The sequence below is a fragment of the Saimiri boliviensis genome, chromosome 11 (assembly GCF_048565385.1).
Source record: "Saimiri boliviensis isolate mSaiBol1 chromosome 11, mSaiBol1.pri, whole genome shotgun sequence".
Classification (NCBI taxonomy): domain Eukaryota; kingdom Metazoa; phylum Chordata; class Mammalia; order Primates; family Cebidae; genus Saimiri; species Saimiri boliviensis.
In genome coordinates, this window is record NC_133459.1 from 670,782 (window position 1) to 683,822 (window position 13,041).

At 63.3% G+C, this 13,041-nt stretch overlaps 2 protein-coding genes across 5 annotated transcripts in view; both read right to left on the reverse strand.

The window, feature by feature from the left end:
• Positions 1 to 371: 371 nt before the first annotated feature.
• Positions 372 to 5,847, reverse strand: TMEM240 (transmembrane protein 240). Its single transcript, XM_039474181.2, has 4 exons — positions 5,495 to 5,847; positions 5,016 to 5,122; positions 1,135 to 1,343; positions 372 to 1,056 (listed from the first exon to the last, which is right to left on the reverse strand). The coding sequence occupies exons 1-4, from the start codon at positions 5,549 to 5,551 to the stop codon at positions 908 to 910; spliced, it is 522 nt and encodes a 173-aa protein (XP_039330115.1). The 5' UTR covers positions 5,552 to 5,847; the 3' UTR covers positions 372 to 907.
• Positions 5,848 to 6,899: 1,052 nt separating this feature from the next.
• SSU72 (SSU72 homolog, RNA polymerase II CTD phosphatase) overlaps positions 6,900 to 13,041 on the reverse strand; it is a 31,350-nt gene continuing 25,208 nt past the window's right edge. For 2 of the 4 annotated variants that reach the window (XM_074379929.1, XM_039474180.2), the window contains 3 exons: positions 9,434 to 9,573; positions 8,557 to 8,675; positions 6,900 to 7,169 (listed from right to left, as the gene is read on the reverse strand). In XM_074379929.1, coding sequence (XP_074236030.1) covers positions 7,068 to 7,169; positions 8,557 to 8,675; positions 9,434 to 9,573 — 361 coding nt within the window. In that variant the 3' untranslated portion in view covers positions 6,900 to 7,067. The remainder of the gene's footprint in view (positions 7,170 to 8,556; positions 8,676 to 9,433; positions 9,574 to 13,041) is intronic. The other 2 variants (XM_074379928.1, XM_074379930.1) reach the window with 1 other exon arrangement.

A 13,041-nucleotide genomic window follows, 5' to 3' on the forward strand; every position in this document is an offset into this window, starting at 1 on the left:
GAGCCCCTGCAGAGGCCACTGGGAGGGTAGGTGCTGGGCAGAGTCCCAGGGGCCAGCAGGAATGGGTTGAGTGGGGTCTTTGTTCTCAGCTCCCACAGCAGAGCCAGGTGTCAGCCCCGCACCCCAACCCTGCACACACATGTGGCCCTGAAAAACTCCAGGCCATGGCTGGGAGGCAGGGAGACTGGCAGGGGTGTCTGAGGCCACACCCAGCTGGCCGGTGCACACCTGTGGCTGGAGCGGGGGTCTGTTAATCTAATAAAGTCCCACAGGTGCCTCACCACTGTGTCTGTCTGTCTGCTGACACGGGACGGGGTTTTAGGGCCGCCAAGAGTCCCCCTGGGGTCAAAGGTGATAGAAGAGGCGGAGGCTGGAGCTTTCTGGAGAATTTACTGACCACAGAGGGGTGGGCTTCACATGAGGTGCCTGACACAGCGGGGCCAGGGGCCTGTGTCCCACCCTGCAGCCGTGCACACACGGACGCCCCTCGCCTCCCTCCCCTCTGCCGGGCTGGCTTGGTCCAGACAGATGGTGGACGCAGAGCACGGGAAACAGCGGCTTCAAACAGATGCTGCCCCAGGCCGTGCACCTGGCTGTCCCCACCTGCCCCCCAGGACCATCCCTGTCCCCCAGCACCTCTGGGGCCCTCGTGCCCTGCCCAGCCAGGGGCCCAGGGTCCAGCCCCCTGAGGCCCTGCAGTCGCCCTCACCCCAGCCCCCACCCCAACCCCCTTTATAAAAAGAAGAGGAGACAGCACCTTCCACTGGACTCTCCCGGCCGGCCACAGCCCCGGATACCCCGGGCCCAGGGCTGCTGTCCAGTCCCGCCGGCCCGGGTGTCCACGAGGTCCCTTTTACATCTGTACAGCAGCCAGTGGCTCGGTAGCCCCGGCAAGTCCCCTCGCGGCTCACAGGTGCCGCGGGCTGGGGTGCCCGTTGTGGTAGAGTTTCTGCTTCACGTGCACCATGTTCCCCGCGGCCTCCTCGAAGGGCCTGTGCGGCCGCCGGCCCAGCTCCCGCAGGCTGCACAGCTTGGGCAGCCAGGTCCATGAGCCATCTGCAGGGGGACAGGGGCGGTCAGGCTGCCAGGCCGGCCGGGATGGTGGGCGCGGGGTGCCGGGCGCGAGGCACTCACCGTAGCGCCGGCCGGCCCTCCAGGCGCGCACGGCGCAGTGCAGGACGCCGTCCATCCACACCAGGAACCAGCTGATGCAGAAGCCCAGGAGCAGCCCCAGCATCAGGTCGATCTCCTGCTTGGTCACATTGTCCGTCACAAAGTAGTTCTCCGAGGCGTCCACCACCGACTGGTCCCCGTCGTACGGGATCACGTAGTGGATGTGGTTCCTGGGGGCGGCAGGGCGGGCTGGCACCTCTCCCGCCGCCCCCGGCCTGGCCTTACCCCAGGGGCCTACCCCGTCCATGGTGGGGGTGTGACCACTTAGGGCCGCCCAGGGGGTTCTCTGAAGCAGCCTCCTGGGCGGACTGGTCAGGAGGGGGCAACGGACCCAACCAGGCCCAGGCCACAGGCTGTGGCAGTGGGAGTTCTGTGGCCGTGGGCTGTGCAGGCCGAGCGTGGAGTCCAGGCAGACGGTGGGACCAGCAGCCGGCAGGTGTCTGCCCTCACCCGGCACCTCCTCCCTTAGGCCTGGAGGTGGAGGGGAGGTTCTGCGGGTGGAAGAGGCCTCTCGGGAGGGGCTCAGGACGGTGGTCCACGGCCAGGGTCACAGCTCACCCACTCAGCTCGGGGCTGCTGGACTGCGGGTGACCGCTGGCCCCTCCCGTGCACCCTTACCGGCCTGCGGGGCCCCTTTCTCCACGGCGGCCGCCCTGAGGACCGGTGCCCCTGCCTCTCGGATTCCTTCTGCTCCTCTATCCCTGGGAGGTGCGGTCAGAGGCCACGGGGACTCTGCCCCTCTTCCTTTCCTGGGGGATGCCCCCTTGCCTGTGCCTGGCAGAGACCTGCCCCGCTGCTCCCAGGACAGAGGGCGTCCAGGCTCCAGGGCCCTGTAGTCCTCAAGGCCCAGGCACCTCCGTGTCCCTTGACCTCCCCTCCCTGGGCTCCTGGGGGACTGCCCAGGCTCAGGCCACCACAGCCTCAGGCCTCCTCTCACTGCTGGGGCAACACTGAAGTTCCCCATGGGGCTCACTCCGGCGGCCCGCCCCGTCCCAGGAAGGCCTCTGGGCCCCAAGATCTTGGGTGGGTTGGCTCTGCCAACTGACCTGCACCCAAGACAGCTGACTCCGGGATCCCTAGGCCAATGGGAAGAGGCCACAGGCCCCAGGCGCCCAGGACGCCTTGGGATCCACCCTCCTGGCTGCCTCCCACGTCTGCTGAGCTCCAGCTGCTTGTGTCTCCACGTGGGATCCACAGACACCTTCAACTTGGGCATAAAAATAGCTCCTCTCTCCCCAAACCTGCTCCCCCACCTTCCCCTCGGTGAGGTATCAGCGTTGGCCTGCTTTTCAGCCGAGACCCTGAGACCACCCCACGCTCCACACCCACCCAAGGGCACTTCCCACACTGAAAGCCCAGCCTGTATGTCCAACCCAGGCCACCTGCACCCCGCGGGGGCCACACAGGCGGCTTCCCACAGCGGGATGTGGGGTTCTTGGAGCGGGAGCCCAGGCGCAGGGAGGAGGTGGCCCTGCCCCAGGCTCTCCTTGGAGCCCTCCTGCTCTTCTGGGGACCCCGGAGGTCAGACCCCTCAGCATAACGGGAACACAGACCACACCCACCAAGCAGGGCTCCTGGTGAGGAGTGACCGTGGCTGATCGCTGGTGGCCACCAATCACCTGGTGACGAGCCTGTCCACAGCCATCGTCCATCGCCAGCGATGAATGTGCAGCTGCCAGAGGCCCTCAGGGGAGGAAGTGCTTCCTGACCCCTTGGTGAGTCCCCAGCCACCCTAGGGGCTCAGGAACTTCGAGGGTCAGAGGTCACAGCCTGTGCCCCCATGGCTGGCCTGGGTTCCTGCAGCTCCCCTGACCCTGCACCTGGCCCTCCTCCTGGGGGGCTCAGGTCTCCCCAGTGAAAGCAGAATGAGCCAGGCCTCGGCAGAGATGTGCTGTCTGCACACGTATGTCAGTGACATGTACATACATGTGTCCTTCCTGAGCCGCACATGCTGTGTGTCCACCGAGGGCCAATCATGTCGAGTATGCACACCGCCACATGCAGGGACAGGGTGTGATACTGCAGACATGGGCCGGGTGCTCCACAGCCCACGCCGCACAGCGGGCGCCACACATGGGGGCAGTTTGCTTGGCGTTGCGAGCAGACACCCTCTCCAGGGCCGCCACACCACGTGCGTGGACTTAGGCCGCATTTGGACGCTGCCTGGCAACACGCCGAAGTCTACGTACGGGCACATACGAGGCCTGTGCGTGGACACACACTCGCTCTGCACAGCAGCGTGCACACACGGAGCCTCTGACGGCAGAGCACGGACATGGCGTATACGCAGATGCCCATGTGCAAAACTTGTCTGCACACACGGCGCCCCCACACGGAGACGTTCTGACATGTCCCTGAGCACACGGCACTGTATATTGTGACATACATGTATGTTGCATACACATATATGTTGCCAATATACAAGAGCATTTTGTACGCAGAATGTACATACCCTGTATGTGGAGAAGTGAACAGAGCACAGATACACAGACACACGCGGCAATACCATCTACAGCAGGCTGTGGCCGTTTCCCACACACGCCGCCTTCAGCGCACTCTGAGTCCACGCATAGTCTGGGTGCTGCTCCGTGAGATGCACCTACACCCCCTGTGCAACACTCAGCGTGCCCTCCACCTGCCCTGCCACGCCCTCACTGCACTGCCACGGCCCACGCCCACGAGGGCTGCACCCTTCTGATGCTCCGGAGCCAGGGTCTGAGCCCAGCCTCTGGGAAGAGGCCTGGAGCGGACCTCAGGCCTTGGCTTAGCGGTCGGACCTGCCGGACAGGAGCACGCGGCCACCCCGCAAGCTCTTACTCCACACCCTGTGCCCAGCACACACGAGGGTCACAAACGCCTCGATCTCTACCTTCTCTTAACACCCGTGTTCTTCATCCACACGCCGGCTCCACTCACAGGCAGGTAACACGCTTAGCAAGACATGCAGCTGTCCTGAACACACATACCCTGCACCCACACGTATGCACAGAGACCCCAGAGCAGGAGGCGGCAGAGATGAAGAACACGGGTTTGTCCTTCACTAGCTGTGTGACCTTGGGCAGCTGTGTCCTCTACGGCCTCCGTTCACTTCCTGGTCTAGCAGGGTTAACAGCGGCCACTGAGTGAGGGCGTCCTGAGGGAGTGCATGCGTGCGCGGGCGCTGTGTGTACGCACATGTATATGCACAGACGCTACACACATGCGCGTCTCATGAGAAGATGTTTATTTCGTACATGGACATACAGACATGCATGGCCAGGAAGATTCCATCACTACACGTGCACAGGGGTTCACACGGTGGGTGTGGGGGGTCTGGGCGCTCCCCTCAATCTGAGTGACCTTCAGGAAGTCCCGCCTCCCCACTGATCACCCCCAGCCCACCCCTCAGCTCCTCCTGACCAGCCAAGGGCTTCAGCCCAGTGCCCCTCCAGGCAGGCCCCTCCCTCCCGCCGTGACCCCATTCTCCTGCCCTGGGCCTCACTGCAGGGCCCAGCCCTGTGCCAGCAGGCGCCTCCTGCCCCAGCTTTGACGAGGCTGGCTTGGGTCTCCACTGTGGACACCAGACTGGGCTGTGGCTTCCCGGCCTGCAGGCTGGACCAGGAGGCCCCGTGACCCATTCCATCACCACCATGGAGGCCTCTAAAGGCATTCCAGGATAGTGTCCTAAAGCCATGCGCCCCCAGGAGACCCCGGCGAGACAGCTCCTCCCCTTGCGCACCTGGCAGCCCTCAGGGTGGAAGGCGGCTCGCGGCCCGCGTGGGGCTGGCTCCCCTGCGCCCCGAGTGGGCCCCGCCGCACATGTGCGCTCACGCGTATCGAGCCGGCATCGGTTGCGGACTCACCGGCCACAGTTGCAGTGGCAGACGCGGTCCTCGCCCCGCAAGTGCGGGAGGATGTAGTTGTGGAATCGGTCCAGCAGCGCGTTCATGTCCATCAAGCACGCGATGGCCTGGAAGAGCCCATGACCGGTCAGCGCCAGGGAGCGGGCGGGACGAACGCGGGCTGGGGGTGGGGAGCGCAGGGCAGGTGGGGGCAGCGCAGGCCGGAGTTGGGGGAGCGTAGGCCTTAATAGGGGGAGCGCAGGGGTTGTGGGGATCGCAGGCTGGGGAGGAGAGCGCAGGCCGGGGTTGGGGGAGCGCAGGCCGGGGAGCAGGGAACGCAGGCCGGGGATGGGGGAGCGCAGGCCGGGGAGGGGGGAGCGCAGGCCGGGGAGGGAGGGGAGCGCAGGCCGCACGGGCGGTAAACAGGGAGCGGGAGGTGGGGGCAGGCGGCGCGCGCGGGCGGGGAGCAGGGGGCGCGCGCGGGAAGCCCCTCCGCTCACCATCACGACCGACGCCCCCAGAATCATGAAGATCATGGTGTTCGCGCTCATGGACATCGGGCGGGGCCGGGCCGGGCCGGAGCGCCGCCCCCCGGCCCCGGCGCCCCCCCGGCCCCGGCCCGATGCTGAGCCCCCGCCGCCTCCGCAGAGGTCAGCGCTTCCCAGGATCGGCCGCCGCCTGTCGCGGCAACCCCGGCGCCGACCGGGGGGAGGAGGCACGGGGGGGCCGCGGAGGGACGTGGGGCCTCTCGGGGGTCGCTCGGCCCGGCCCGCCGCGCTCCGCTCCGCCCTCGGGTCCTCCCTGCGCTCCGCTGCGCTCGGCTCGGCTCGGCTCCGCTCGGCTCCGGCCCCCTCCCTGCCTCCTCCTCCCTCCTCCCTCCCGCCGCCTTCCTCCGCCTCCCGGGAGGGACCGCGCCGCCCGCGGGCCGCTCCGTGCCAGCGCCGGCGCCGGGAGGGGGGCGCCGCCCCCAGGACGCCGGCCGAGACCCCCCCCCCGGGAACCTCCACTTCTTGTCCCGCCTCAGTCTGGTCAGACCCAGCCCCCGTCGCCTGCCCAGGGTCCCAGGACGCCAGTCCCCACCCGATCTGGCCCGAGGGGCGCCGAGACCCGTTCCGCCCCCCTGCTCCGCCCTCAGCCCTCGTCTCCCCGGGCGGCCAGGTGCGGGGCTGCACGTGCCTCCAGGGTGCATGGAACCATGGGGCGGGGGGCGGCCACAGGGAAGGGAAGGGGTGACCCCTGGAATCCTCGAGGGAGGGAGGTGGCGCAGGTGTGGGCATGGCCGCCCTGCACAGGCTCACTTATGGAGGGGACAGGGGAGTCACCTGCCACTCAGAGGCCCAGGTGGCCACCACTCTGCTGTGGGACCAAACTCTCATCCAGAACGAGTGACCACGTCTCAGATACAGGAGCCCCCGCCACCTTCCAGCAGGAAATTAGGGGGAAGCAGTGCTATCCAGGCTCACTGCAGCTCTGACTCCCGGCTCAGCCTCTCCGGCGGGTGGCCTGGGGGACAGCCGACCGCGGCGGGGGGTTGGGGAGGGCGAGTTTCCACATGGCTCCCCCACAGGCAGCAGTGCTGGTGGGTGCAGCCGGCTTCTGCTCCAGGCAGCACAGGGCGGAGTCGGCCCAGGCTCCAGCAGCACCCCCGGTCTGAGCTACACACCCCAGCGTGGGGAGGGCCAGGGTCGGGCCAGGAATTCACGACCAAGCACAGGTGACAGCAGCATCTATTTATTGGACAATTCCAGGTCATCGAACACCTCGTGGGTGGGAAGGGAGGAGGGAGCAAGCGCACGGGGACACTGGGGCGGGGGAGTGAACACAAAACCAACCGCTGTCTTGTCTTTTCGGTTAAAGGAAAAAACTATAATCAATATCCCGTTTGTAAGTAAAAGTGGGAAGGAAAAAACTTGATTGCTTTAATGTGGCATTTAGACATCTCCTCCCGTGTCATATGCACGGTTTATTTGGGTAATGCTACCGTCACCAGCAGAACACCTGTAAGTAAAAACAAACGTCAGGAAGGAAAAAGTATGAACAAAAGGAAGCTGGAGCGGGCGGCCGGGCCCGGGCTCAGTAGAAGCAGACGGTGTGCAGGAAGGTGCGGCCGCTCTTCTCCTCGAACTCCTGCAGCAGCTCGTCAATCTCGTTCTCCATGTCCTCGGTGTGTTGGATCTGCAAGGACGGGACCGCCGTCAGGGCCTCGCCCGCCCCGCCCCTCTGCTCCCAACAAGGAAACCCCCGCCTGGGTCAGGCCCCCACCTTCACCACTGCTGCTGCCTCACAAGAAAGGCTGGAGGCTGCAAGGGCAGAGGTTCCTGGGAAGCTCCAGACCCCACCTCCCCACTGGCCCCCACGGAGACGGAAGCTGGGAGCGGGGAGCTGGATTCGGAGAGCGGACTGGGAGGCCCGGGGCCCAGGCACACTCATGTACAGCATGGCTGGCCAGCCTCACAGCAGCGCTTCCCAAATGCCAGCAAGCAAGGACCCCGACCCGTGCCCTGCGGTGGGGGCAGCATCCTGCTCTCCACCTGCCAGAGGCCCTGGCGGAGGCCTGCTGCCTGGAGTGAGCAGCTCGGGCTCCTGAGCACACGGGCCTCGGCCCCGGCTTCGTGTCATTCGCCATTGCCAATGTCCCCTGGTCCCCAACCTTGGGCAGCACACAGTGCCTCTAAGCGAGGAGTGGCCTGCCTGTGACTCAGCTCTGGCCAACGTGACCCGAGCGGGAATCAAGCAGCCACTTCTGGGATGAGACTTTCCCAGTGGCCTACCCTCCTACCAGGCGGTCACCAGCCCCATCCTTGGCGCTCCAGCCACACTGGACCGTGAGGATGTGGGGACCAGAAACTGTGCTGGGTGGGCAGGCAGGAGTCTACGGCCATGCAGCAGCCTCTCCCAGCGCAGGTGGCCTGGCTGGGGGCCTCCCCCTGCACCGAGACCTCTCTCGATCAGGCTGTTTGCCTTTTCCGTCTTTGACAGTTGATCCCAATCACAGATCCCAGAGGCAGAGGCGGGTCGGTGCGTGGGGCCCTCCCATCATACCCCAGCACCTCAGCAAGGCAGCAGCAGGGCTGCAGAAGCCCTTGGGGTGCCCCCTGGCCCCTCAGTGCAGGGGGAACACAGGGTGCCTTGGGGAAAACAGGCATGCGAAAGGCTGAGTCCAGGGGTGGACTGCGAACACACAGCCCTTGGCGGCCTCCAGGCTCACGTGGGGCACACCTCCGCCCGAACAACACCCAGGAGCGCCACGTGCCCTGCTGGCTGAGGTGCGGCTGTGTCCCCCCCAGGGAAGAGGCGGTGCCAGGCCCTCCCTGGAGCCCCATATCCCGGGAGAGGGCCCAAGCTTGTGTTGGGCAGGTCACTGCACTGCGTCTGTCAGCTGAGCAGAGGGCAAGGGGGGCGCTCCTACTCCAAAGCCGGGGGCAGCTCTCTCTCAGCCGCCAGCAGGCACCCCAACACAGGTCAGCTGAGCTGGATACCCCGCCCCAATGGCAGGGCCAGCCTCAGGCCTCACTGTCCCAGCACAGCCTCCGCCCAGCGCGGTGCCACGCCCGGTACTCACACACTGGCAGAGCTCACAGATGAGAAATGCTCCCAGGGTGGCCTCCTCATGGTTGTCCTGGATGTCCACGTTGACCACGTGCACTGGCTGGCAGGTCTCCTGTTCTCTGGAATTCAGATCTGATTGAGACAAGGTGACACAGAAGTCAGAGGCTCCAGAACCAGGGAACAGGCAGTCACTGTGTCCCAGTCCCCAGCTCTGCCAGCCCCTGGCCCAGCCCTGGCGGTTTCTGGACTCTGTGGTTTGGGAGCCGGGTGAGGACTGAGCCTCAAACCTCAGCACAAGTTGGCCTGTGCTTCCCCGCCCTCGCTGACCACAGGCCCAGCTCCGCACAGGGTCACTCGTGAATGTGGACCTGGGGCTTGGCTTAGTGGCTCATGCCCATGATCCCAGCACCTTGGGAGGCCAAGGTGGGTGGATCACCTGAGGTCAGGACTTCAAGACCAGCCTGGCCAATACGGTGAAACCCCATCTCTACCAAGACTACAATAAATTAGCAAAGTGTGGTGGCAGGTGTCTATAATCTCAGCTACTCAGGAGGCTGAGGCAGGACAATCGCTTCAACCTCTGAGGCAGAGGTTGGAGTGAGCCGAGACTGTACCACTGCACTCCAGCCTGGGCGACAGAGATAAACTCTGTCTCAAAAAAACAAAAACAAACAAGAACCAGACCCCTGGAGCCCATGAGAGGCTGCAACCAGCACACAATGGTTCCGCTCCGACAGGCCTCACAAGCAGAAAGCCCGCAACCTGCGGCCGGGCCTGCCTTGCGCGTGCCTGCACTCCAGCCTGACCCACACTCCAGACGGGACGTGCCAGCCAGCGTGGGACGTGCAGGCGTCCCGGACCCGTGTGAGCCGCAGGGCTGGCCTCCTCACCTTCCACTACCTGGTCGTACACTCTCTCTTCACAAGTGAGGATCAGATCAAACAGGTCTTTGCAGTTCTGGAACCTTTCCGGCCGGGGCTTGATTCTCTTATTTCTGTCCAGCATGTGCAAAATGCCATTTTGCGTATAGCTACACATGGAAGTTAAGGAACGTCAAGAGAAAAATCACCGTGTATGAAGCCTGGAAGTGCCTGTGTCCTGGGCACCTGGCCCCTTCCCGGTTCCACAGCAGGGGCACTGGGGACGCAGGCCTGGACAGCTGTCAGGGGTGGGCCCTGGTCCGCAGAGTCCCGCAGGTCCCACAGAAAACAAAGTGGGGGATGGGAGGCACCTGCTCCCCACCGAGCCCCAACTCTGCGAGAAGACCCAAGGCCTGCAGGACCCTGCCAGCATGACACCTTCTGCCTGGACCTCTCCGTCTGCCCCGGCCTCAGGCGCGGTCTCCACAGCCGCACCCTCCCTCTGCTCCCGTGCGGTGCCTGCTTGCCGTCAAACCTGAGTCCTTCAGCAGAGACAAAGCCAACCTGAAAGCCAATCCCAAGTCCAGCTCAGCTCCAACAGTCAAGAACACCGGAAGACCCAAAGGCAACGTCAGCGGCACAAGGCTGAAAAACGCTGCCACGAAAGCCAGCAGGGCCAGACCGCTGAGCACAGACAGCCCCATGGACGATCGACAGCGGAGCACAGAGGATGCCTGAATGCGTCCGGCCCACCTGAAAGGAGGCGCTGGGGTGGGCGCTGACTCAGGCCCCAGCGGTTGCAGGAAGGGGCCACTAGGGTCCTGGGCAGGAGGTACCCTCCCCACATTCACAGTGGCCACGCCTGGCCTCAGGGGTTCCCCAGGAAGGGGCTCACGTCCCCAAAGAGAGATAGAGACTGAATCCCCACATGAGCTCCCTGGTCTGCGGGAGCTCATTTGAGTCACTCCAGCTGGTCGGGGACATGTAACTGCTTAATTCTACCTCAGAGAAACAGCCTGGCTGACTCAGGAATTCTGAGTGGCACATTCAACTTTCAGTTCTGTCAATTTATTTAAATAGGCTCAGATTACCTAAAATATACCTTCCTGGGTAGCAAAAATCACTTTCGTAATACATTGAGTGGTTGATCTAAGGTTTAACTTGAAAAGACATCTGACCCTGAGCTGCCAGGCATCCTTGGTTCCTGTGACAGCAGCATCTAAGTCACCTACCCCCTCCGATGTGCCTCTTCCCACACACGCGGGATCCCACTTGTGTCCCTGAGGCCCCTGGAAGTAGCTACGACACCCACGTCATCTTTGAGGAGCTTAGTCCATCAGCTGCTCAGAATCAAAGTCCTGCAGAAAGAAGAGCTCACGGCCGGGCGGTGGCTCACCAGGTGGGCGGGTCACCTGAGGTCAGGAGATCGAGACCAGCCTGGCCAACATGGCTAAACCCCCCGTCTCTACCAAAATGCAAAAATTAGCCAGGCGTGGTGGTGCACCTGTAGTCCCAGATACTCAGGAGGCCAAGGCGGGAGAATCGCTGGAACCCAGGAGGCAGAGATTGCAGTGAGCAAAGACCACACCACTGCACTCCAGCCTGGGTGACAGAGTCAGACTCCATCTCAGAAAATAAATAAGTAAATAATTAGCTAGTGTGGTGCCATAAGCCTGTAACACCAGCTAACAGGGAGGCTGAGATGGGAAAGTCGCTTGTGCCTAAGAGGTTGAGATTACAGAGCAGAGATGGCAGCACTGCATGGCAGCCTGGGCAACAGAGTAAGACCCTAACTCAAAAAGAAGGCTGCAGCTGGGCGCAGTGGCTCACACCTGTAATCCCAGCGCTGTGGGAGGCCGAGGTGAGCGGACCACCTGTGGCTGGGGGTTCAAGACCAGCTTAACCAACATGGGAAAACCCCGTCTCTACTAAAAATGCAAAATTAGCTTGGTGTGGTGGCGCAGGCCTGTAATCTCAGCTACTCAGGAGGCTGAGGTAGGAGAATCTCTTAAACTCGGGGGGCAGAGGTTGCGGTGAGCTGAGATCACACCACAGCACTCCAGCCTGGGAAACAAGAGCAAAACTCGGGCTTAAAAAAACAAAACAAAACAAACAAACAAACAAAAAAAACCCATCGCATCCAAGACAAGTGGACACGCCACCCAACCTGCAGGCAGCCCGGCAGGGGCCACTCTTCAGGACTCTTCACATCACGTTATTCTGAACGTCAGCTCTCTTCTTTAGCGTGGAGGCGCAAGTGTTCGGTTCTAATTCAAGGCCACTTTCAGCTGACATCAGTTTAACCCTAACTGATTTTCTCGGTGAAGCCTAATGCTTTTGATCCCAGAGTGACTCCCAGACACCGGTGGACACCACAGGCCCTTTGCCAGTGCTCAGAGAATCGCTGCCTGGGCCCCGAAATGCTGTCCGTGCCTCTCCCCACACCCCGCAGGGCTCTGGGCCGCAGGCTGCTGGCTCCAGTCGCATGCCTGCCAGGGATGGTCCTGGGCCCAGGGAGTCAGGTCAGCACAAGGCAGAGCCTTAGCACCGTTCCGTCATGGAAGGAAGACGGAGGGAGGGGAGAGGTTTAGCAAAGCATCACACCAGGGAGGACAAGCCTGCCGCGGCCAGGGACGGTGACGGGAGGGCCGGAAGCAGCACCACAGGCCAGCACTGGCCGGAGGCCTCGCGATTCCATCATCGGGAAGGCTGCACACCCGAGTCACTCCACGGAGCCGTCACCCACTACGTGCCCGCCCCTCGCTGGTGGGCCTGGGAGGTATACAGACCCCTGGGAGCATCTCGCTGCCTGGGGCCTTCTCTTAAGCTGAACCGCTCACATCTGCCCCACTACCACCCCCAAGACAGCTCCATCCTGCCAGCACCCCCCACCTGCCTGCACCCTCACCAATCCCTGCGGGGCAGAGCAGGCCTGGCTGCTTCCCTAGGCCAGCGGCACCAGGACCTTCCATGTGGGTCAAATGTCCACACGCCAGGCAAAGCCTAAAGCGCTCACGGATGTGGACACACACCTGCTCACTGCAGTCAGAAACGAGACTGCGTCCGCGCAGAGCAGCCGCATGTGCCTTCCAGACACTGCAGGAAGTATAAACAGCACCATTCGCAGGAATGAAACGCAGCATTGAAAGCTAGAAAGATGAGACCCCCAGGGAAGACACTCCATGCCTGGCCACAGCTCTCCAGTCTGCTGGGCACGGGAGGACCCAGAGGCCGCACAGGGAACGGCAGCGGGGCGAGCCCCTAAGCAGCCGTGCCGGGCAGGTTCTCCCCAGATCACAACTAACACCCAAGGTGCTTCTGTTGGGCTAAAATCAGCAAAAAAACGAATTGAAAAGTACAAAGGAAATTTCACCTGCAATCAAATTCTGTCTAGGTGCCAGCTGCACCAAAACGCTACCTCAGCTTTCCTAGCACCCATCCCCACTAGTCAGGGACAGGGCACCCGACAGCAGCGGAGCTGGGAGCAGCTTCTCCAGCTCCCATCCTCTCACCAGACTGCCCTTCTCAGCCAGGGCACCCGTGGACAGACGCCAACGCCACAGCCTGTCTCAGCCCGACTCCATGTGGGACGCAGCACCCGTGTCCAGGGACATCCTGAAGATTCTGCCCATCCTTAT

Excerpts from the sequence above, each read along its gene's own strand:
- TMEM240 (XM_039474181.2), bottom strand. The coding sequence starts at position 5,551 with ATGTCCATGAGCGCGAACACCATGATCTTCATGATTCTGGGGGCGTCG. Across the intron at positions 5,123-5,494 it reads TGGGGGCGTCGGTCGTGATG|GCCATCGCGTGCTTGATGGA; the intron begins GTGAGCGGAGGG and ends GGGCTCTTCCAG. Across the intron at positions 1,344-5,015 it reads TGCCACTGCAACTGTGGCCG|GAACCACATCCACTACGTGA; the intron begins GTGAGTCCGCAA and ends TGCCGCCCCCAG.